Source organism: Anopheles nili, chromosome 3 (assembly GCF_943737925.1).
Source record: "Anopheles nili chromosome 3, idAnoNiliSN_F5_01, whole genome shotgun sequence".
NCBI classification, from domain to species: domain Eukaryota; kingdom Metazoa; phylum Arthropoda; class Insecta; order Diptera; family Culicidae; genus Anopheles; species Anopheles nili.
The window spans coordinates 7,190,886-7,216,370 of record NC_071292.1 but is presented as its reverse complement, the minus strand read 5'-3'; the positions used below and the strand labels follow the sequence as shown (position 1 = coordinate 7,216,370).

The window sequence follows — 25,485 nt, the reverse complement described above, 5'->3', positions numbered from 1 at the left end:
ATCTGGACGACGGAAGATGATGATGGGCGTCTAAATGATCACCCGCACTTCCCTGCTACCCACCCACGTGCCAGTGACCACTGGTCTGACGGGAGCAGTTCCGGGAGCGTGCTATCGGGCGGAAAATGACACTTAGATAAGATGGCTCGCACAGTGAGTAATAAGACCGAGTGGTTCCTCCTCGTCGGTTTGGTTGGGGCGTCCTTTTTTTTCTTTCTTCTAGTCAACCGTCTTTTTATCTCGCAACAAGCCACCCTTCTGGGAATCTCGTGTTCAAGCGCCCTTCCTCGACGTTTCCGGAAGCTTTGAGCCTCGCCCTCACTATCGGAGCAGCGTGATAATGCGTTCTCATGCCTTCCGAGCATGCTATTTTAGCGCCGTTGATATTTTCTCAATTCCATTTTGCTTTATATTAACACTCCACGAGCGCATAAAACAAATTTAACTGTCAGCCATCGTTAAAACGGGCCCGAGCGACGTCGAGCCCTTCGAAAGGACCCTCGCGTGTTGGTTGTTCGTTTTTTTCTCCTGCTCGATCCGGCGTCCTTCTTCACGGTAACGCTCAGGGAGATGCTCCTCGTCAACCGGACAACGACGAGTGGACGCCTACACGAAGCGGGTGCGTCGGCTCCAAGAAAACGAGACAAACGCAAACTTTGGACGGACGGATACGGATGACAGCTCAAATTATCACTCTCAGTCTCGTGCCCCCGCAAAGCGCAAAGCCGAACACGCCCGGATGGGAGGAAAATGATGTAAGAAAGAAAATGTAAAAGTCCAGTATCCGAGCGACGATCGGGCGATCTGAAATCTCGGGCCCCAAAATTACCACCCTAATTGATACTTGTGCGGACAACGATGGCACTGCAGCACTGTGCTGGACGGGATCCGTTCGGCGTTGTTTCTTTTGCGCCGTAAAAGGACCCTTGCGCCCAGCGCAACCTGTTCCGGCCGAGCGAACGCTTCAAGGAGCTGTTTTCGCACGAAAAGCAGAAGGTGAAGAGTCGGATATTGAATCGCCGAACATAGGCTGAAGTGTGTATAAAAAGATCTCCCCTCGGGAGACGGAAGCTAGAGCAGGGTAGATTGAGCGAGACGAAAGTAGCCCAAATAAATGAAGGAAAGGAAGCTAAAAAGCACGAACGGCACCCAAAAGTGGAGGGCAAAATTTCACCGGCACACAATCGCAAAGCGAGAGCGATAAAATCATCATCTTTCACTCGGCCAGCAGCGAAGCAGCGTTGTAGCTTCGGTTTTATCGTATTTGCATCATGGAGCTTTCTGTTTATTCGTTTTTTTTTTGCAACACCACTGTCGGTCGTCCCGCAGGTCGTCCCGACGAATCCTGCCGGTATAGGGTCCCGGGTTTTCCTTTTGATCTCGAGTTTCAATTCCCCGGATGGCTTCATTTGCATTGAAGATTAACCTTCGGTACCGAAGCGGTACGCGGCTCGGTTTCAAGCCCCGGCTCAGTCGGGTGTGGTTTTAGTTTGACGAGCCGCCGCACGTAAGCGAAACTTTCCCACCGAAAAGTGAATCTCTAAACTCGATTGTAGCTTACAGTGGGGTGGAAAAAAATCGTGCCCCACTCGATGAAATATAAACCGAAGCGAAACACTTTCCATCGATGGATTTCGTGGTTTCGTTGCCATCTCCTGGCTACTCGAGGGATAAACCGTCTTAACAGCTCAGCCACGAATGGTTGAGCCGAAGGTATTGGGGGTTTTTGCGCTCAACGAGAAGCCAAAGCTCGTTCGCTACTCGGTCACTACGCAAACCACAAAACGCTGCCGCCACATGCCTTTTCTGCTTTACAGCCCATCCCATCGGTCGCTTAGGGATGCCAAGATGGTTTTGTTTATGGTCGATAAAAGAAGAGAAATGAGATGTTAATCTTTTGGAGGCAAACGTTTCGTTTGTACAGTATCCCCCACAGGCTGTAGATGAAGAAAACATTAGGAGCAGAACATGTTTTAATGTCCTTTTTGGAGCCTAAGACTCGTATCTGCATCAAATAGTAGTGAAGTTTACAATTCTGCTCAGTGTTTCTGAAGAATACTTCTCGCTGCCAATAAAATTTTGCTTAAAAAATGTCCCTCGCAGGACGTTTTTAGCTTGCCAGGACTTGTGTATGAGACAGCTATAAAGCTTTTACTAGTACTTTATAGCACTGACTACATTTTACCAAGAGACGAACCTGAGTATAAAAGCGACGTCAAGATCCATGTTATAGCACAGAAAAAGGATGCTTAATTATAGCATATGTTTTTGTATAGTTAGTGCACAGCTCGTACCATATAGCACTATCTATTTTATCGCACATCGTCGCTATAACTCAAGGATATTCAGCATTTGTACTATGAGTTCATCAGGATGTTCTATAAAAAGGAATTGTTTGCGATTATAGTTGTTTTATAGGATTTTTGACAGCATCTGGTGGGTTTTCTTTAGTGGTATTGATACAGGATATCGTATCGATTATAGCATTGGCAAAAGAATGAAATTTACCATTCAATTGTACACAATAAAGCTATTAGCTAGTTGTAATGGGGAAGCTTCAGGAAACTACCATTGTCGGTCTTTGGTGAAGTTCCGATAAGCACTTCAGAGTCGGGTTTAAATGTTAACTCGTCATTTAACCGCACGTCAAATTTACCCACTGTTTGTCGCAAATTCTTCTGCTCCACCGCGAACACCGTTATCAGAGAGCAACCAGTGATAGCGCAACATTTTCACATCGGTATGCAGCGCTGCCGCATCAGAAAACAAAAGGCGATTAATGAAACCTTGTCGAACACACATCCGGGTCAACGACGGACACGACCTGCATCCATTCTTCTGTCCGCGTGAAATAAACGGACACGCGCATCGCGGAAAGCAGATAACTTACTCGTGCCATGCGTGTGGTGAGCTTGTGGTTCGTGCGAGAGCGTCTCGTGTCGTACTTAATTATCATAAATGCATAAATAATGTTTTAACTGCTCGACCGCTTCGCAGCGGCAGTTTTCAGCCGAAAAAAAATGTGTTATCGCACCGGCGGTGCATTAAAAATTCCACCGCTGTCTCATTCTGACGAGGATACTGTTTTATTTCTCTTCGAACCCTTCACTGCACGTGGCGATCTGCACGGCTGCCTGCCTTTCTCTGTGTTTGCGGTGTGGGAAAACAACCTTCACGGTTTATTTATTGATATGTCATAACCACATTAATGTGCATACATATATATTTACCGTGACGGGGAAAAAGAAAGGGAGATTTTCCATTGCCACAGCCCATCGTTATTTCAGATCAATCAACTCCAGGAAGGCTGGTCGCGTTTTGATTTCTTTTTTACGAGCCGATCGAACGGTGGGTGACATTCCATCGCGAAAGCGCAAGGTTTGCGAGAGAACGATCGAACTAAAGTAGAGAGAAAAATGGCAGAAAAAAACCCCGGGTGCTTACCGGCGCTTGTGGGCAGCGGAAAATAAACGACGCCGATCAACGGGCCCAATTTATGATGATTCGAATTGTTGTCACAATAAAGGTGAATCATCATCGAAATTAATTATGATGCCGGTAATTGAATAACGATAATTAATTGATATGCAGCACAGGCCGACGAATTCATGGCCGATGTGAAGCACTCTTGCGGCCACAAGCGAGCGCACGTTTAGCTGCACACGAGCTCACCACGGCCGCGGAATGTTTAAATTGGTGCAGCTCGGCATACCAAGCCCTAGAAGGCGCTTCGTGGGCAATAGTTTCGAAACATCGGCTTCAAAATTGATTCCGCTGAACTATTTTGGTGGTTGATGAAAATTTCTAGCGGCCCCCTTTTCCCAAACCCGATTATGATAATTTAATGCCCCAACTCGCCCCAGGGCCGTTGCGTGAGCGCTTGGGTTCGTTTCATTGCTGGCTTCATCCCGTTTTTGGTCGTCTTCCTCCGAGAATTGTGTCGATTGCCGTTACCGCAGTGGAATGCGCGTTAGGCTTGAAGATTGAAGCAATACCGCACGATCTCGGCTGGCAGAGGCTCGGTCGCAATGTTGGCGCCAAGCATATCAATCATTTAAGAACCAAAGCACAGTACCAGCGAGGCAAACCGCGACGTTTGTCGATTGTGACACATTTGTGGCGTTGATTGATCGGCGGTCTGTTGGTGCAGGTGAAGGCGTCATAGGGACAAAATGTTCTGATTTAAATCGTGCCATAATCTCATCGGTGAAATTAACTGAATAATTACTGGCAGCGGGAAACCTGGTCTCGGTGCTGAAAGGCTGATGACGTGTCATAGGGTACCGTGATTGAAGCCGCTGTTTCTCGTTTTCGGCCTGTTTTTGCTGCAGTTTATCTTTTTTTTGCACTTGTGCTATCAACCACCAAAGCTGCTAAATAAATGGTTTACAAGTGAGAACAATTTGTTTGATTATGATAAATATAAGTGGTGGACGTACATTCGCGGTAGTGGTTTAACCAAAAAAGCAAAATCTTCCCATAACATTGCCATCAATCAATCAATCAGCAAAATGAATGTACTTTATCAGGCGGTTCGATGCGATCAAACGTAGCAAACCTTTGAACGGTTATGAGCCGCAATGACCAGTTAAATCCGGACCCTAAAAATATCGCCCCAGAATACCGTTGAATCCGCGCCGCGTTAACGATTTTTCTTCGACCATTTTCCTCGACCACATACGAGTGGGAGAAGGACTTTTCCAGCTGAACTCACACACGGGGCTAAGGGAACGGGAATAATGGCTGACCATAATCCATTTACGCTTCGCTAAACGGAATCGAGCCTTACCCACCCCATTCCCGGTGTCGGTTCGAATTCCTGCTCGATCATCTTCGTCCGGCCGGAAGGGAAGTCGTTGCGTATGCTTGATATTTATGGATTTATTACAATCACGCTTGAAAGCCAACCCACCCGGCGCATCCGTCACATCCCCAATCGAATGCCGCCAGCCGGTGCAAATCAATCGAAACGAATGTACGAGCCTGTACGCTGCCATGCCGGCAACACACATTTTCCCATCCATTCGTAATGGGTCTCGTACCGAGGCTCGGGTTCCATGCTTGTCATGCCATCGTTTGCATTACAATCACGGCGTCACTGGCGACATCCAGTCCGGAGAGGAGTGGTCAAAACGAAGGGATGGCCTGGAAAAGTGGGGCAAAAAACTCCTCCCAATCCTGACCGGTGGTCATCGGGTGCTCAGGATGATGCACGAAGCGTTTTCCGGCAGGGCTGGTGCAAGTTATGACATGAGTTATCACCAAGGATGCTCCATCGTGTACCTGGCTTGTGGTATCGAAAGCTCGTGGGAATCGAGCCCCGAGCGCAATTCGTTTCCACCCGCCCACGGTCGCTTGTCAACGAGACGCTGTCATCGTAATTGTCCTGGAGGGTATACTCGTTGTTGTTTTCCGCCGGTCTAAGACCCATGCCATCGGTCCGAGGCATGGGTGAGCTTTGCAAAGGGACAGGAAGCTATGGAATCAAAATGATTGTTTAAGGTCAACTGACATTGTGCTTCGGACGTAAATGGGTGAATGTCAAGTGCGGGAGACCCAGAAATGTTCTAAAAATACCCCACAAATTGCCACCGAGATCTCAAAACTCGGTGTTACAAAAAGAAGTCAAAACACATTCAGAAGATAATATAAATATGAAAACTCCAAAATGAGTGAAACGAGTGAAAGTTAATTGTGTATATTTTATTATGCAAATAATAAGCCCCTGCGCGGACGGAGAAAACCGAAAGCACACTCCCAAGGACATCGCAAAATATGCTCAAGTAAGAGAGACATAAAAATTACATGCTGTAAGCGGGGTTTGAAATTGTATTGTCGTATTTTTTTACGACCATCATCAACCGTTTTTGCTCGCAACCCCAGTCCACCAGTACATCTCCACTCAACGCTCTCCGAGAGGGTTGATGGTGAACGATGCTTGCGGTCGAACGAGCGGTCAAATGACACGCCGGTCAGTGGAAGGATGCGTGCAGGTTGATTACATTTTTTGCTGTTCACTTCCTCGCTATATCCCTTCTGGGCGCCACAGGATAACCTCTTGGCCTCTCGCTGGCCGTACAGAATGGTAATAAATTCTCAAAAACGGGGCATCGAGCAGTACCGTGATTTGAAACTCATGGGCGATTGGTTGGGGTTTGGCCACACAGAATCCACTGGATTAGAAAACGGATCCATACCGGTAGACGAACGATGCTTGGTCGTAATTCGTGCACCAAACCACGCGAAGGACGCGCTGAAGGATTATACCGGGAATGCATCCCGATCGAAAACTCCGTCTTCCTAGAACGCAGCAGCTCTGCCTAAAAGTCCGCGAATTGGAAGCCCTCGGGAAGCGCTAAACAAGCAACCGACTGGCTGATGGGCGTCGGTCGACGCCTGTCGTTGATATCGGCCACAACCCACCGCCCGGACGCAATAAAGAATGTGAAAATTTAATGACCATCCAGCCAGCCCACGTGACCACCGACCGGTTGCGAGGATTGCACGATGCCGGGAAGCGTACATGTTCGCCTTGCACAGCATTTCCCTTTGACAACGGTTTTAAACGGTCCATGCTCGGTTGCTGGTACCGATCGAGATCACCACCTAGAGAGAGGGAGAGAGAGAAAGAGTGTGTTGATTTTCTGCCCACTCGTTTCCCGTGGCCTCGGTGCGCTATCGAACCAGCGCTTCCCGCAAGGCTCCGCAGGCTTGCAGTTCACCCAAAGCGCCCAGTGTTCCGGTTTAATGGTTACCGTCGACTTTTTATGGACTGGTGATTAAGCTGATGATATTTTTATTCCACCATAAAAAGCTGAAATCCATGGCAATCGATTCCATGCGCTCTGTTGGCCCGCTCCCGGGTTGGATGTATTTTCCTCTCGGCACTTGCGTGGGGAAGGCACTGGATTAAGGACGAAAGCGGGTTGAACCGTGCTAGCTTGCCTGCCTGCCTGCCTGGCTGTGCGAGCGTGGGAATGGCCGGGTTTTTTATGGCTTTATTAAAAAGTATTCGTTTTGTCACGTTGGCCGTCATCCCGGTCGGGTGGTTTTGTTCTGGGCAGTGCTTTTGATGTGCCGCCGTTTGGGTTTTGCCCTTCGATTTTCCTGCACACGGATACGGGGAATCGAGGGATTACTAGGGGGGTGGTCTATTGATCGGCGGTCAAGATTGTATGAATCTCTTTAACTTGTTTTCCCCCGTTCACAACACTATCCCGTAAGGGTGGCAATGAAAGGGCTGCACGATAGAAACGAGAGAGTGAGTAAAAAATAATGGTTCAATTTGGAGAGCAGTGGAGCATTTTTTTGTTTGTTCTTTTACAAAGTCAAATAAAACGAAAGCACAATGCCAACATGCATGGGGTCGATAAATCATTTTCCCCTACCGACACTAATAAACCAAATTTCTGTCATCATATCCGAACCGTGCATAATCCAACGGTGTCTTGTCGTTTCGGACAATTCAGGACGCGCGTGAGGCTCAAATGCACATCGAGTGCTTCACAAAAGGAAGAATAGAAAAGGAGAAAGATAAACCCCACCTCGAGCGCGATTCGAGCGGAAGTGAACACTCGAAAGAGTCATGTGACGCGCGAGCCGAAATAAAAAGAGTGGCCAAATTTTTCATTCACCATTATTCCGATAACGAATGATTACGAGATGAAGCAAATTATGTCACACGGAAGAATGCACCCTTGCGAAATGCGGCCGTGCTTTTCCGCGAACCTTTCCAACGGCGAAAGGATTTCCGTTGCGCTTTTCATACGCAACCAGCCCTGCCTGTCTGCCTGTGTGCTTGTGTGCGTGCGAGTGCCCGCTTTCTATAGCCAAATCTGCCAAATAGTACCCACCGTGGCGTGGTGGCCTCAGCGATTCATCGCCCGGCATCGTAAGGGCCACCATGGTGGATGGAAAGTCGGCCAGATTTCCTGTTTGGAAAGCGGAAAAGTGCGAGCCGACGTGCCCGTCCTGCCACTGCTCACCCGGAACAGGAAAGTTCCTCCAGATCAAGGATCCCCGCATCGGATCATCCTCTCGTACCAGCTCGAATATTGTATGGCGCCTTCGCGGGCGCCACGTCGTTCCCTTTTCTCATTCGTTCTTTTTCTCGCGCTCCAGCACCAACTACACGCCATTCGCATCACCCTTTTCATCGCGAGACTCAGTGCGCGAGAATGTGAAGATTTTATCTAGTAGATTGAATTGGAACTACACGACGCCATACTTTCGGCCGGTCTCTTTCACGGGCCTTTCGCCTTTCCTGCTTTCACCACCGCCAGTGGCCGGTTAGGGTGGTTATCTGCCTCGCGTTTGACCATGCAGTTAAATCGCAATTTTCTCTCCATCTCTTTGTCGGCTACCCCACGAACGAAACGTGACGTGCCGCCCCGTGGCATGAGCGGGCGGTAGCACAAGAGTAACTTCCACCTTGCGAAAAAAGAGCCATCTCGAGGCAACCGGGACCTTCCGCAATGAGCGATAGTGGCGCTAGGGTGAAGGTGCAAGACAAAGCGCAAGAGCGTGTCGGAAGGATGCCGGTAGAGTGGCGATAAAAAAATCTCGTTCATCCAATTTTCCCACGAATTTGTTTGATAAGGGTGGGCAGCTTTTTTTGTTACCCATTGTCGCGCAAAGCCATCCGCACGGATGAGGATGCCGTCCTGGTTGGAATTTGGCAGACCGCTAACAGCATAATCACATGAAAGCGCGCGACAGTGCTAAACCGGAGCCAGGTGGGGTTAAAGCCGAACGAGTTGCCCGGATTCGAAGTTTGTGAACTCCGCCACACGACTGCTGGATGGTGTGCGGACTATCACGGAAAATTAGATGGTTTTCGTGGCCGAGAGCGTGCCAATCGAATGATGCACTTAAAAGCGTCGCTTTTCCAGCCGGTACCTGGCGCAACTGAATATGTTGCGCTTTTAGGTTGCATGCGTTGATCCTTCAACAATTTTAACGATAAAAATACGGTACTGAAAGTGGCTAACTGAGTGCGGAACGAACGAATGCGTCAGTAAGCAGGAAGTTTGAACAACAAGTGTGTTGAAACCACCGGAAGGGTTCGTGCTTCTTGCAAGCTTGATACGTGATAAACTGATTATTTCATCGAGTCAGCAGAAAACCACCTGCAGTGCCGATTGATCAATAATGCAGGATTTATTTGCAGTGATCCCACAGCATAAGCACCTTATGTATCATTCCAAGAACCGATGGGGCTGTAATCTTCGCTTCGGATGAAAATAATCTCGACTCGTTCGGATATCGCTCTAATTGCTCTAGCGATGAATGCCTCTTTGAGAAAACCCCACCATCCAAAGCCTACCCTACGTAGATTGCTGCAAAATCGAGTAGGGTAATGTTGTTTCGAGTTGTTTACTCAAACATTCATGACCATCGTCCTGCAGCACCGAGTGCCCATTCGGATAAACCATTCGATTAATAGGTAATGTTGTGCATCGATACAGGCGCAAGGTGCTAGATGCAGGCTTACTGAAGTCCAATGTTGAATGAAGATAAACGAAGCTATCAGTAAACTTGTCTCTTACAGCTGGGATTGATATCTGAGGCTTTTCGTTGGATGTGTTTCGAAAATCACTCATCTAATCAGTTGGTTTAAATCAGTTCATCTTCTTGAGAATTCCCTCTGGTCTTGCAGTTAGCATCAGCTCTAAAACTGTATAACAAACACTCAACGCAATTTAAAAGCGTATTGGCTACTGAACCGGCATGATTGAGTGCTGACTCCTGAATTCTTCTAATTAAACAACCACGGCTTGTCAACATTCCGCAACGAATCACATCTGACAGCCATTCGTTATATCATCGCAGCACGTGGTTTTCCGAAGGACAGGCGGCGAATCTTGCCGGCGTTCATCAACACGTTGCGCAAACTGCCCACCAGCAACGAGGGTTTGACGTTGGCCAATTTATGCTAACTGGAGGATGGATCAACGAAATTACCTACCCATAAAGCCGGTGTCGTGGGTAGACGTGGTGGTCTTTTAAAGAGAGAGAAAGAGAGAGAGATGCTGCGATAGAGCAAAAAAGCTCACCAAGCTGCAGTATTTTCGGAAGGCCTTTTCCCGCTGTCAATGACCGCCATCAATTGCGGAGGACGTGGCGTAAAATGGCGGAGTTCACCCGGTGTTACTTCGGGCACGGTGAGGGCATTTGCTCGCCAGCTCGCGAGATCGCCATTTTTATTAGCGCACCCATAAAAAAAAACGACCCGAATGGGTCCAAAAATTTCCCAACCAGCAAATTTATTTCGAAAGCTTTCACATTTGTTGCGCCCCAGCCGTGGGCGGAAGATTTATCCATTTTCTTGCCAATTCCTCTAATTTTGACGGTGCGAAACCTCCCCACCCGACGGTTCCTGCATCCTGCGACATGCGGAGGCGGAAGTATTAAGGTTTTTTTTTTCGTTCGTTCGTTCGTTCACCCATTTTAAGTGCTCTGCCTGGTGCTTTGGTGGCCCTGTCAGGTGCAACATGCCTTGGGGAAAGGCCCGGTGGGTTCGAGCCCGCTGTCAATTATCGCGTGGACGAGGGACAGCCAGACCGGGGTAGCGACGCGCATCATTTCGGCAGTAAAATGGCACCACGGGCGGGATGAATCGTTTTCATTTCGCACCCATGAAAAGCAGGTTTGCTTTTTTGCGTCTGTTTTTCACTCCCACCTGATTTTCGCCGCACCGGAAACGGGCGAAAATATTTGCTTATAATTTGAATACATTATCATCCGCATGCGCTCGGTCGCTGAGCCCGCTTTCTTTTCACCCCCTTCCGGTTCCGGGTGGGTGGTAACCTCACCTCTACCGCCACCCTCCCGTACTCCCACAGTCCACGTGGTTCGAATCGGAACACGATTGAACGTGTGATTTTGCGCGATAAGGTAGCCATTTCGGTGGTGTTGAGCGGTGGTTCGAAATTTATCGCCTCCGATGATTGCCGTGAAGAGTGTTTGGTGCCTTTCGTGGGTTTGTTGGATGAGCGTTGGTTCAAAGGGAGCGTTGCGTAACGGGAACCGAAGGTGAAACAACCACACAAACTTGAGCAAGTATAAAAAAAAAACTCACACACATTCCAAACGCATCGAACGCGAGCAGTCACGCGAACCGTTGGGGTCGTTTTCGTGCTGCGATGGAGCAACGAACGCTTCCTGGCGGATTTGCAGTGCATGCTTTCCCTTGCGGTATTTCAATAAATTTCAATCATCACCGCACGTAAATTATGTATTACAACCATGCGAAATGGTCAATTTCGAGGCCAATCGCTTTCGGAATTCGGCGAACGTTCTGAATCTGGTCCGCCGCTCAGCCGCCCGGTGAAAAGGACGTGAAATTATAACTCAACTTCCGTGCGGTACCCCGTTACCCAACGGTTCCTGGATGGGTGGGTTCCGATCGTTAGTGAATTTATCATGCATTATGATCATCGCAATTGAATCGCGTTCGACGTAATACCGCTGCTGCTCATTACACCGCTTGCAGTTTCGCGTCATGGCGAAAAGCCGCAGCACATATCGAATGAATTTTCTCACCCAAATCGGCACTACACCAGTAGTCAAAGCCGATCCTGTCGCTCGGAAGCCGCCGCTTCGAAAGTAAAAATAGCGAGCGCAAATATCGATCGTCATGTGCGGCTCGAGGACCTCTTGCTGGGCGTCGAGTTGCACTCTTATCTCCTGTTTCGTCGTGCTTCATCATTAGATCGGATCGAAAGCGAACCGCAACTGGCAGGAGCGCTGCGCCAATGCAAATTCTCCCACCTTCGCTCAAGAGCGATTGCTTGACCTGCATTTTTACTCACCAACACGGGTGGTGCCACCGCTCGCAAGCGTCCTGCGAACGACGGAACACACTCGTGTGCTTTATTCGATCCGATTGAGGGGTTTTTTTCTACCATTTTTCATCTCACACACGCTACACACTTTATACGGCCACCGTACGTACTCTGACACGTAATTTTTCTCACTTGTCGTTGCATCGCTTCCAGGTAAGCATTGCGATGACGCGTTGACGCCTGACAAATCGTTGTGCCCTTGAACCGAGGGAACCAAGCGACGGGTAAGTTCCCCATTGCGAACCCGCAGGTAAGTTTTCACTCTTACTCGTGTTGAAGAAAGCGCACTCTTGGGGCAACGGCAAACGGCCACGAAACAAGGGGAGTGCTCGTTTTTCCGCATGATGCGATTAGGAAAACGGCACTACACCCCGCCCAGTGCGGTTGGAGCAGGTGGAATTCAATGTCGGTAGTGCAGCGGAACCATTCCAAACGCGTTTCTGTCCCTTCTTGATGTGCCCGACCCGGTTTATTATATATTTCCGTGAGAACCTTCGCCAACGAGTGCGGGTACTGTTGACGCGGATAACCTTTTTCCAAGGATGCGTTGTGAGCTGTTGCAAGGACATCAGGCTGTCGTTCGTTGGAATTGCAATGGTGCAGGAAAAAAAAAGCGATAGATAATGCGGTGTGCCGGGCAAACCACATCGTCGGTGGCACGTTAATATCAGATTTAACATCGGACACGGCTATACCAATCGTATGGATCGTTAGGTTTGCCACATCCATCAAACCAACCGAGCGAAGTTCCATTCAAGCAGCCTTCCACTAACGACGACCGCCATCGAAGGGCTGAATTCGATTGTTTTCGCTTACAACCCCTCAGTGACTGCAAACGAAAAAGGGTGTACGTGCGGATTTTTTATGCAACGTGTGCATGTGTGTGTTGGATGTAATTTCTTTTCGAATTCATGCCCCAATCCGTGGCATACACCTTCGTTGTGAAATTTATTCCATTCCAAAATCACCTTGACGACTCCGTCAGAAACAGATGTGTGAAGCCCAAAGTCGGCAGGAAAAACGCTCATATTATTCAGGTGCAGATCTCACCGGCTCCATTGTTCCATCAGTGACCTGGACGGCTCGTCTACGTTCCAATATTCGCAGAAGACCCGTGCAGGTTTCCACGGATCCATCTGCGCAGCGTGACCCACGGCTGATTGCACCAATGCCGGTTAAGCACAAAAAAGAAGGCTCCGAATTTATGAACAAATCGTTGAGCGAATGGATGAATTTTTGAAAACAAATATATATGAATTTTGATTGAATCATCTATTCGTGGAAAAATAGTTAGAACATGCTGCGCCAGCTTTCGCGAGGTCATGTTTTCATGGCCCAAGTATGGCTTTCCTTTTGGAATGGCATGCTAGTGGAACTCTCAGCACAATTGGACGCTTGAGCTCGGGCTACTGACAAGCACGATGTGACTTTTGATTAGCGAACCGACGGGACTCCGGCACCGTGTCACCGATGTTCTGCCTGTTCGGTCGCGATTTCCCACGAAACAGAGTGGGCTGGTGTTTGCTCGATGACTGCCTGAAACTACCGACCGAGTTGCCCGCAGGATCCGTTCCGTCAGCTCCCATCGACACATCAATCTGGGACTGAGGTTTCCAGTGCGGCCCAGCCCGGACCCATAGCTGGATTTAGCCACCGCTGCTGCAGTACCCATGGAAAACGTCATGTTTTCACCGCGACGAGGCTCGCATCCGTCGCTTACTGCACCATCGTCACCGTGACCGTAATTCATTTCAAGATTGATGTTTGCCAGCGTTGCTTTGCTCAAACATTGACCCGGGCATGGTAGCGAAGCGGCGTAGGTTTTACTCGAACAGACAAATTGCTGCCCTACCGATGGGGGACGAATTTTCCCCGGGAAAGCGGCTCGATGCGACCGATGGAAGCCGGAGTTTGGTGAGTGTGCATTCTCGTTACGACGCATAACGACCACGAATATGTGACCTCAGCCTTGGTTTGGTTCGCGTATTTCCCATTGCTATTCGAAAGCTTCAAAAGATAACCGTGAGGTGGCAGTGCAGCGTGGGCATTTTGGAATTCAAAATTTGCCCGTATCTTAGCCGTCGATAAATGAAGCAGCTACATGGAGATGCGATAATAATCGTTCAAGAGCCATCGAGTTCGTAAAATTAACCTGCAAAAAGCTAGCCAGTATGGATGATGCTTCACGTTTCCCAGGCAGCTTGAAGGCCTTAGCTAAATCCATGAGTAGGTGGTCGAAAAATGTTTACCGTTACCGAGAAGCAACATTGATTCTCGAACTCCGGATAAGCATCAGGGTCATTTTCTTGCAAAAAGTTTCAAGTGAAAGTTACTTTCGGCCAAGCAGAATTCTAGGGATTTTTGGGTCTACGATTTTTCTCTTCATTATGTTACAGTTGCACAAAGCGTGGTTTACAAAATGCCAACTTCTCAACAACTTTAGAAGCAACGGCACGATACTACGCCTAACAAGCCATTGTCGTTACGGCTCATCAGCCACATGGAGCTGAACTTGCCGTAACGTGGTGATTCCAATTATTGAATGTTCCGGGCGTGGCAAACGACAACCAGCATGGTTACGAGCGCCGTGATACTGTCCGTATCAATTACTGCAAACTGTGTCACTTTATTTACCGTCCAACACTTTTCCGACATGCCCGATCGCCACCCGTCAGGCCCGCGTTCGTTTGTTGTCATTTTTCCGCAGCAATCGATGCCGACACAAACAAATTGAAGCTTGTTTCATTTTCCCCCAAAACGCTTACCAACGGCGCCGCATGCTCCCCGGGGATCATCACCAGCACAGGCGCGGGTCGGAGGATACGACGAAACGGCGCTTGCACTCGAGATTACTCGAATTACATAATTATCAGTTCGTTTGGCTTATTAAGTTTAATGGCACTCGACACTTTAGACATTGTTCGAGGCGAAGAAAGAGCCGGAAAATGCCCAAGCCCCCGAGCAGGCGCTTTCCCGGATAACGCTTTTTAGAGCGGCTAATGAAGATAACGAATAACACTGCCCGGCTTAACGATCCCTCCAAGGGCAAGATGCTGGAAAAGCCGAGTGCCCAATACAATATGATGGTGCTCAAATCGATTAGCAGGAAAACAAGCGAGCAGGAAATTGTTTTCGGGTTGTGTATTCCAATCATGCGCGGCGTCCGGGGTTTGCCAGGCGGGAGAAGAAAATTAAATAAAATCATCTGGCCGCCTCCCCACAGCCGGGTGCCCTTTTTCCGCCCGGGTGAGGAAACTAAAAATCGTAATCATGCCAGAGGGATAGACATTTGCTCAAAAGAAACGGCGCAGTCGGGCTACGGGTTTCTGGTTGAAAAATGGAATCACTTCGCGCCCGTTGGAAGCGGACGGAAAAGTCTAATTGATTTCGCAAACAGCTTTCGTCCGTGCCTGGCTAAGACGCGAGACCGGCATGGCATGGCCGGAAGCAGATGAGAACAATGCTCAAATTACTGGCCGATTTGAGCCGCCGAGCAAATAGATCTGAGGTGTCGGTTGTTTATTTATGTGTTTTGTGTAGCGCTAGAGTTTATAAATCCCCGGGCTTCGGTGCAACGAACCGGTTAAGAGAGAACCGGTAAATTGACCGAACCAAGTTTGTTACACAACAGCACAGATGTTTCAACACTTTGATCCTCTTAAAATCATCATCTACTGTGAATTAGAAATGAAATAAGACAAAGACAGCCGATAGATGAGTTGCTGTTTCGATTATGAAGCAACATCGGTGTGATTTATATAAGAATGTCATCGACCTTTCATCAAGTTTGCCCTTGGTTGGTGACGCGAAAATCGTGAAATGTGTCTGGAGACATTTATTATTTCAAATCATCAAACTTTCCAGCCAACGTTAGGGCTGCTGAAGCAGTGCAAGAGGTTTTATGGCCTTTGGTGCAAAATTTGATAATCATATTCTGGTTTGCATTTCCGATCGTACTGAGTCACGATTGCGCCGGTTGGTCGGTTGGCATTCCCGACTCTTCCCAAGCTTATTAGCATTCGTTCCGCTGCGATAAACGTGCCAAAAAAAAAAGAAGCAACCCAACGCCGATCATCGGTTTGCGGTGGTCCAAAATTACTTTTCCAAATTTAAATTAGTTCAATTTTGTTTGCTTATTATGGTCTTTCCGCTACTCGCTCCCAGGATGCTACTAAAGCTGAAGGATACGTGAACGATGACGCCATTCTTAGCAGGTTTTTTCGGGCTATGACGATGCAGAGATTGAAATTTTCATTTTCAAACTGTTGGCTTTTTCAATTTAAATGTTCACTGTGAAGTGAGTTTGAACACTTGCCAAACTTCTGCTACTCATTTCTGCTTATACAGAGAACGCAAACACAAACGGGCCACCGTAGTATACTTAACAACTATGGTTACTCATACAAGGAGCTTTTGAAAACATGTTCTCTAAAGCATCATTAATGAGCGGTAAAATGGAGCGCAAACAGGCAACCAATCTATTAAAATTCGTCGTACTATAATGTTATCCCGCATTATCCCCTATTAAGTCAACATTAACAAGGTGCTCATGCCTCACTATGCAGCTTGTACTTTCAGCAATTTACATTCAACCCTTTAGCAACGGAGTGATTTATACGAGAATATATGGTGCGCGATAAAATAACAATTTGATTCGTTTCCTCCGCTCTAAAACACACAATGCAGCAACCATTTTCACGAGCACTTTTACACAATGTTCGGTCAACATCAAACACAAATTGGGAGCCACGGTACCACCTGTACGGTCATTTGAATAAGTCGTTAAACTCTTCAATTATTCCAACGAGCAGACCGTGGAACCGAAACACTGCCAAATGAAGCCCGTCCTGGTGCTATTCGGAGAACCAACCGATGTACCATTTTATGGCCGTGCATCAAGCAAGGGCAAGATGTGCTTCACCTGTCAATAGAAATCATTGACCAAGCACTTGAACATCCTGCTCAATCGTTCAACAGCCGTGCGATACGAACCAACATTTCGACGCTATGTTCTGCACCAGTCTTGGGCTCGGTTGCCTGTCAATGGTGTGCTATAAAATTTCTTATTGCTACGTAAATTTAACAATCATTTCGATACATTCCACCATGCGGTGCCGTCTTGCAGTGCGATTGAGGAGCCACGCGATAAATGAACGCAAAATGTGATCTCACACGAGCTCGAGGGAACTGAGGCCGAGAAATGACGACAATCAAAACCGGTAGGCCTGCAACAATTTCGGACCGCACTCAGGCGTCCTTCTGTGAAGTAAACATCATCTTGTGGACATTAAGGCGCAAAGCCATGGCAAAACAAATACACCAAAAACCCTTACAACCACAGTACCAGCGATCTGGGAGTCGGTCGTTGAATTGGGTGTTTCTTGCTTATTTTTTTCACAACTGCAGGAGCTACTCTTTTGGGAATCTTAAAGTGCATTTTGAAGTGCTCTTTGACGTTAGCTGTTGAAGAAATCCCGACCGAGCCGCACATTTGAGAATAAACGAAACAACCAAACGTGCCTCGGAATTTGTATGAACTGTCATTAAAGAACAATAATATCTAGGCCTTTTAAACATCCTTGAAAGTTGGGCCTTTTCAAACACTCATCCATGCCATCTCGTGTCATGGTGGAATGAGTTGAACACGGCTTAGTCGTGTCTTTGGGCACCAGCGAAACGCGCTAGTTTCGCTAAAGTCCTTACAAACTGTCGCAGATTTGAGCTAAAGTTTAACAGATTTCTCCTTCATGCTCGCTCCATCGGCTTCTTGTCAGCGGCTCAACGCCTCAGCAGTGCCATCATCAGATAAGCCTCGCAGCTGACAAAGCGGACTGCCACGGCACTCCGAAGGTGCAAAGAACAGGCTTCGTCGGTTAATGGGGCGAAAACAGGCTGATAGTAGCCAGACAGGCAAATGGACCAAAAAAAACAGGCACACCTCAGACGAGTCTTGAGAGGAAGGTGAGAAATGATTTGGGTATTCGAGATCAACCGGGTGTCTGATAAATGAAGTTTTTCTTTTTATCATAGGCATATAACCTTTGATAATAGCACAGTTTGGAAAACCGTTATAACCCCACGGCTAGCGTGTGTAAAACAACAAATAAATTGAGGAAATTCACACATACTCTACCTATTCTACTGCCATAGATATTAACTTTGACCCAGTGACTTAAATCTCATTGCTCGGGCAATAATCGTGCGTTATCGTTATTGCAGCACCGAATCGAAAATCCACACCACAAGGAACAACGCCTCGAGTAACAAAAGCTCGTCCTATCTCAACACGGAATGCATTTGCGTGGCCGTACTCCACTGAAAAAAGGCGTATGTCGTCCTTACCGATCCAACACGAAGCAAGGAAACTCGAGCGCTTGCGTTGCTCAATGGTGTTTCCGAATCGCACCCGAGATTCGGCGGCTGAAATGAACACGGTTTTCGTCACGACCAAAGCTTTCCATCGCTTACGAAAAGCTTTCTAACACACTCCCAATGAACGTGTTCATTCGGTCCAGGCCTCGCCCGGAATGAACTACGGTTCGGGTTGGAAACATAAACCGCCCGGTTCGGTTTCCGATCGAGCTCAAAACACGGCAACCGTGTCCCCGATCGAGCCCCATTCGCCCAGTTTATCTTTAACCGCAGGCGGGACTTGTTCGACTACGGTTTACAGTTCGGTGACTCCATCGTGTTATCTAAATCGAATAGAGAGTAGCTAGAAAAAGTAGCAAAAAAGCGTTTCAAATCAGCCGAGTGATTGGTTGTGGCTCCGTGGGCAGTTCGTGTACGTGGGGTGTAAATTCAAAACGAGAGTGAGTTTCAAGTTCAACCCGCAGCAAAGGCTATCGTTTTGTGTTGTGCGCCTTACGCCTAAGGGTCTTTCCTTTCAAAAGTACGCAATCGGAGGCGCGTAGTGTGTCGTGCTCTAGTTTCGCATGGACTACTGCCGGTTGCTCGAATGTCCGTAATATCTCGTCACATTACATAACAACCTCAAAGGGCTCGCACATTAACTTAGCGCCAACAAAATAGGTGCCAGCGGATCCATTCGCCACCAGCGAGTGGGAAAAAATAAGCACCGGCAAGCATAAACTTAGCGAACAACTACCCCATCCACCAGCCTCCGATCTGCAACGAATGGTGGCGCCGGATAACCGCGCGACTAGGGTCCTTCCCTTGCGGGTGAACGTGTATGTGTGTTTGACGTGTAAGTGTGCATATCTGACCGTGTGAGCATGCGAGAGCCTTCAAGTGAGTGAAGGATAAAAACCACACACACACACACACATACACACATCGGAGCACGGGTGAAGAAATCTCATCACCGGGAGCAGCAGGCTTCACCTGCCTGCCGGAAGGTCGTGAGAACAAGAAACACGGCTTACACCAAAAGGGAAAGCAGCAAGCGAGCATCCATACGCCAGGCGGCGGCGGCTCACAATCGCCACCGCCTCCTTTGATACACACGAGTGAAACAACACTTCACATCAAGTTCGCCCTTGCCGCCGGGTGGAGGCGCATGGTGGCCATTTTTCTTGCTCCCACTGCGTAGGGATTAACGTTTCAATAACGAGCGGAGAGGCCAGTGGAGACTTGCGGTACGCGGTGGATCGCTACCGGTGGTGTGCAGCCTTGCAAAAGTGAAACGGGAATGAAAAAAAAAGAAAAGAAAAAACGCTCCTTTATTTCTCGTGAGCTTTTCCAACGCAGGGGTGCTGCGTTTGTTTTGTTGTACGCGCGCGTGTGTGTGTAAGTGTGGGTGTGTTTTGTTTTCCCTCACCGTTGCTGTAATACGACTGGGTGTGGAAAATCTTAACGTTGGATTATACAGCATTTCTCCGGCAACGGTGCATGATGCTGCAGTGATACCATTCTTTTCCGTCGCCGCCCGGTGGAATCTCGGTGAAAAGCTCCATCACCGGCGGCTAGAGTGAGGGATATTATACGGCACTCTAAATAGCGGGACGGCTCGTGTGTGTGCGCTAAACAAATGATCCCCTCGGAGGAGTCCCCTCGGGAAAAGTGCGCGCCAGAGTGGCCGGAGCTGGGAAAAGTGTTTCGAGTCGGGAAAAGCCAGGAAAAAAAGCATATAAATAAATGCGCCCGAAGCCGAAACCATTCGAGCACCTACCGTTTGCTGGCTAGCGTCTACCCTGCGTTACAACGTGGTACATGAAAAAATAAACACGCCCCGGCTACGGTCGGGAGATTTCTGTCAGTGCGAGATTACGAAAACGAGCTTCCGCCGGCCTGTGCGCGAGTGCTTGGTACCATTCATCATCTGTACGGCACCGAAATATGGCATCTTGGTGACGCGACAGTCAGGCGCTTCCACGGAAGCGCCACCACGGACGCTTACCGGCCACAAACAATTGCATACACACACGCACGGCCACCATTTTGGTGCTGGGATCGGTCGAACGAATCGCACCCCGGATGGCGCCGTGCGCGTGTGTATGAAAGTAAGCGCTTGAAACGGCGCTCGGTAAAGCGGATTATCGCCAAAATCCCACCAAATAATTGCACCGCAGCTTCACGGCATCAGCTCGGTGGGATGCTATGGTGAAAAGTCGGCTCCGGGATGCCGAGTCCTTGAGCGCCACTATGGCCGCTATCGAAAGTTCTTCAATTATAACTGCATTAGCGTGCATAAAACAGTGTGTTTGAGTTGTGAGAAGTTTCGCACGCGCTGCTGCGAGTGCACAATTTTGCTGCAGTCAAGGACCTAGCTTCCTTCGAAAACGTGTCCTCGATCAGAAATTTGTGAGATGGCGCGTGTGGTTGCGTGAGACCGAAAGGAAGTGAGCAACGTAGGGAATAGCGTGCGAGTGTGTGAAAGGATGCGAATTCTTTACCTCGATGCTTCACTTAATGGTTCTTTGGAGCGGGCAAAGTGGTTTCCTCATCGGTTGCGTTGGTTTGCGGGTCCTTGTAGAATATCCGAAAGCTTTCACAGACAAAGCGCACCAAAGTTCGCACCGCCATCACAGAGTGATCGTATGAAAGAAAGAGAAAGGACGAACGCGCCTGACGATGTTCATTTCCGTTGCATTTTAAATCCCATTAAAACTAGAGTGTAATTGAATTTGATAATTTTCCATCGTTATCTCTAGCAAATTATTCAACGCGTGCGCATCGGACCGCTCGGTGCGGGACTGTAAGCGAGACGTCCTGGCGTGAATAGTGCAAACTAAACCGCGATAGAGTGAATAGTGGTTGAAAATTGAGAAATTCACCGCTCAAGCGGTGTAAGGTGATATCCTGGATTGTGGCAGCTGGCTGCTCGTATGGTGAACCGCACGAACCATGTGCATTGAGTACGATTTGTGCTTTTGACTAGTGATACTGCAACTAATCGGCGTTATGGTGGATCCACTGAAAATATTCTGGGTACTGACAAACAGCACTTATTTAGGTAAGCTGGCTCGAGAAACTTCTTATCAACTCGGTTCCGGCAGGACTTTCAATTGAAGATTTAATCGTATTACGATTCCATATGTTAAAACGCTTCCATCCACCGATTTTCCGGCAGTCAATGGCACGCTCTTCGTGGAATGGGTTTAATGTACCGCGAACAGGCTCTTCAGAAAGCCCATATGCTATGCCGAACGCGTCTCGACCGCTATCACGTGAGCGTATCTATGCGAGGTGTTCTTTGCTCCAACTCGTCGCGCGGCTTATGCATTTTCATGTGAATTCGTTACGGTGGAAGATTATTTTACCAACGTGATACTGTTAATCCACCTCCAGATCATGCATCGTGCGCCATCATCTAATCGCTTTCTGCCGAAGCGTTCGATTCGGCAGGCACGCCTGCAAGCGTTAGGATATGGGAAAATAATTGCACGAAATCATATCCTTAAACTCTTCGCGCATTTCATGAACTTTCCCGTGCCGTTACTTACGATTTGATGCGTCGTTGCTCGTACTACAGCGGAACAAGATTGAAAAACCCGCTTCCACCAGGTTGCGCCAATCCGTGGCATACATGAATGCGAGAAAACCTTCGCAATCCTCCTGTGGCACGTCGTCTGGACAGGGATGCGGAATAAGGCTCACGGGGCGTTCACTTAGCGACGGTTCGTGGGCTTTCGATACCATTTTCTTGCCAGCTGCTTGGCAACATGGAAAATTGCTTCGAAGAATGCGATGTATGTCGGCCGGTACGAGTGTGGTTCCCTTTTTTTCTTTTCTTACACGGCACGGTGACAGCTGCGCTTGTAATGTGTGCAGGTGTGACTGGCTCCGATTGCTTCGATTACAGCCAGCTGAGGGAAAACGTAACACGCTCGAATGCTATTGAGATTGAATCTAGTAGGTCGGAATAATGTGACTTACCCTTCGATTTGTATTCATATTGTATTCATGCGCAAGCAGCAAAGCCAAACCTGGCAAAATCAGGCAGTCAGAGCTACAAGCTTTACGCTCCCAAAGAACGACATTTATTGACGCACAATGTGCTAAGCTAATCACCAGCTGATTAAGAATACAAAATTTCAACGATCATTCAGGCCGTAAACGCTCGCTCAGGGATATTGGTTTATGGTATTTTGATGCCGTCCTAAGCAAGCACCATCGGGTAGCAACCCGAAATAAATATGCAACAATCCGAAACACAAACGGCACGAACTCGCCCGGAATGCAATAAAGCTGTCCATGTTATTGACTTTTCCGTGATACAGCGTGTATTCGAATCGATACTCCGTTTTTTACTGGATTTGTCCTCGCCAGACGGACGGAATTGGTCTCGAGACGGGATTGGCCATCGTCAAGCATGATAAAATTCATTAGTTTCCCCTTTTGTTTGTGCCACTTATAATGGGGCGCAGCTGGACACGGAGCTCCATCGCTGCGCAAACAGATGTGGCCTTCGAGGATGACGGAGTAGGAATCGGTCCCATTTTGAACGGAAGCCGAGCTGTTCTGATCCCGTCGGAGCCGACCGTCTCGGCCATCATTATCCTTCGCCAGCAGAAAAATGGCACGAAAATTCGGTCGTCATCACGAAACCGGAACGGGGAACGGGAGCGAGAAAACCGGCCCCACATTGCGGTTCCCGAGATTTACCCGAGAGTCCGAAGCCGGACGGATAATTAATCATCGAACGGAAAGTGACGCACGGAAAAAAAGGGGCATGTTAATAAAAATATTGCCACAACCAGACCTCGAATCCAGTGGTGCGATACAGCCCCGGGGCTAAACCCGGCTCAAGGACGAAGGACAGAAGGGGGAATGGAATCAGCTTCCGGTCAGAAGTGTTAATGTCGAATGGGGTGGCCCGAAACTTCGAAAGAGGAAAGGCTGCGAGGCTTAGTGCTGTTTCCTTCTCGAAATTGCGACTCGCAAACTCCGCAACCCCATTCCGTAGCGTTTCCGGCGAGCGTGAATAATCACTTTTTTCAATGATCCGAACTTTGGTCGGGATAAAAGCAACTGGAAAATATACCACGATGGTTTGAATGGCTGAGTTTGAGAGTTTACCAGTTGGAATACAATACTTAATTTGAGCATACTGGCTGGAAGAAGGGACACTTTGTGTAGTACATCCCTTCTTATATTTGGATGCTATAAACAAGCCTTATGATTCCATGCCCAGACTACTTTTATTACCTTTTATCATCGATTGTCAATAACATCTTTGATATTTTGTGAACCATTTAATGGTTAAGCAGTGGAAGACGATAATCACCAAACCAACTGCGGAAAGCATGGGAAATAAATATCCTTCTGTTTCTCAATCTACAAAATCGATGCCGTAGTCTACAAGCTGAGTCAATCAGCGACGAACAGCATGGAAGTTGCCCCCATTCGGTACAAAGATATCAGTATTAACTGGCAGTAAAATTGCCAATTCACTGCGGGTTGCCGCTTCTCGTTAATCAATAATGGAGGCGCCCGGTCTTTCAGCGCCATCGAGGCGCTCTTGAGAAGCGAGTCGAATTTCCGCAGCTGCTAACCGTCTCATGATGGGGCTCTTATTGTGCTACGGTGTATCGGAAACTGACTAATCATATGTAGGACGCGTAAGCCAATCGAGAGTGTGTTTACTGGGACGGACGGTTGGCACATCAACTCGAAACTTTCTCGGTAAACGTGCTTCATTTTTATAGCTCTCGACCTCAATTTTCCGTTTGATTGATAGCATGGTGCTACTAATTTTTGCTCCCCATGTACACGTCATATTTCACCGCGGGAGATGAAAAGTCTCACTACCCGCAGAAAGCAACCCTCTTCTCATTGTCACGGTTCCATTAGCCGCCTGGCTCCGGAGCAGAACCCTCCGAGAACGATACCCTCGTCAGAGCAAGCGTCACTCGGTGTTTTCGAGCAATGGTTTTATGACAAGCTTCAGAAAGAAACCTTTGCAATTACGTGCGACACCTCCACGAAGTGCAAACACGTCCCTTCACTCACAGTGTGAACGACATTTGCAAACAACGTGCACAGCGAGAAATCCGCCCGATCGCGCACCAGCAACGTCATAAATTTTATGACGTTGAGGTGGTGCTCAAATAAGCGATCCTGCTCATCTGCTACCAACATTACCCACGGCTTGGGTGTTGTAAAACGATCGGCATAAACTGACCATCGCACAACTGAACAACGCCCGAGTGGGTGGATGTAATTAAAACAATTATCTCAACCCTGTGGCTTCACATTCAGCACAGGCGTCGGTGGGCTCGAGAATTTACTACGCTTTAGCTGCTTCTGCAAACCAGCATCTGAAGGGGCGTCTTGAAGTATAATTTCTCAGCCACGAAAGAAAATGTGCTACACCCGGAACGGTAGGCAAGTTTCACCCCCGAAACAGCATCCATATTAATCTTCGTGCCAGTGAAACCGACCGTCGTGCTTGGTAAACTTTGATTTCAGCTCCTTAACCAACGGATCGTCCATCTTTGAGCTCGCTTTTCCACGCTGGCACGCACGCAAAGCCAGAAAACAACACCAAACATTCCGCTAATAAGCAAACAGATTAAAATGATTTCATTTGCGAATAATTGGTTTTTCTTGATTGCTTTTCTTGTCTTCCCGGAACCGGTCTGTGCGGGTAGAGGTAGACCGATCCTATCCGCTATCGCGTCCGGAGTAGGCACGGCAGCGAAAACAACAAACGGGAGGTGTTGATTTCGCTTCACCGATAGCTGAATATTTTTGGTGCAAAGAAATTTAGCGTAAAACTTTCCTAATGAAATTGAGAGCGCATATTTTCCGTCTCGACCATCCGGCTCGATTGCAGTTTTCTTGGTTGGCTGGATTGAATTACACAACGAACGCCACCAGCAGCCAACATCTGTTGAGTGTTGGCGTGCTTTTACGGCCGTTTGGGTGGGCGCGTACGAAATCGACTCACCCTCAGTGGGCTACGTTGCGGCTACGAGTGCTTACGCTTAGTTTATATTTCGTGGTTTTCCTTCGACCGGCGAGCATCTTCGTTCGCTGCTTCCTTGGGGAAAGTAGCGCCTGAAGAACGCCCCAGTTGGTGTGCGTGTGGACGCGACTGCCCTGTCGGTAGTAAAAAGTGCAACAATATTACTGCGACGGACAGCTTCGCTAACCGATTCAGGGCGCTCCAGAGCATTAGGTCAAACGAAGGCAGCCAATAAATTGTGCGGACGAGGGTCGTTGCGTTTTTGCT

General features: G+C 48.2%; 1 protein-coding gene across 1 annotated transcript in view; it reads left to right on the top strand.

Moving 5' to 3' along the window:
- The first annotated feature begins 21,209 nt into the window (after window positions 1–21,209).
- LOC128726197 (neural-cadherin-like) overlaps window positions 21,210–25,485 on the top strand; it is a 100,903-nt gene continuing 96,627 nt past the window's right edge. The window contains exon 1 of the mRNA XM_053819991.1: window positions 21,210–21,261. Within this exon, the coding sequence (XP_053675966.1) occupies window positions 21,210–21,261 (52 nt within the window). The remainder of the gene's footprint in view (window positions 21,262–25,485) is intronic.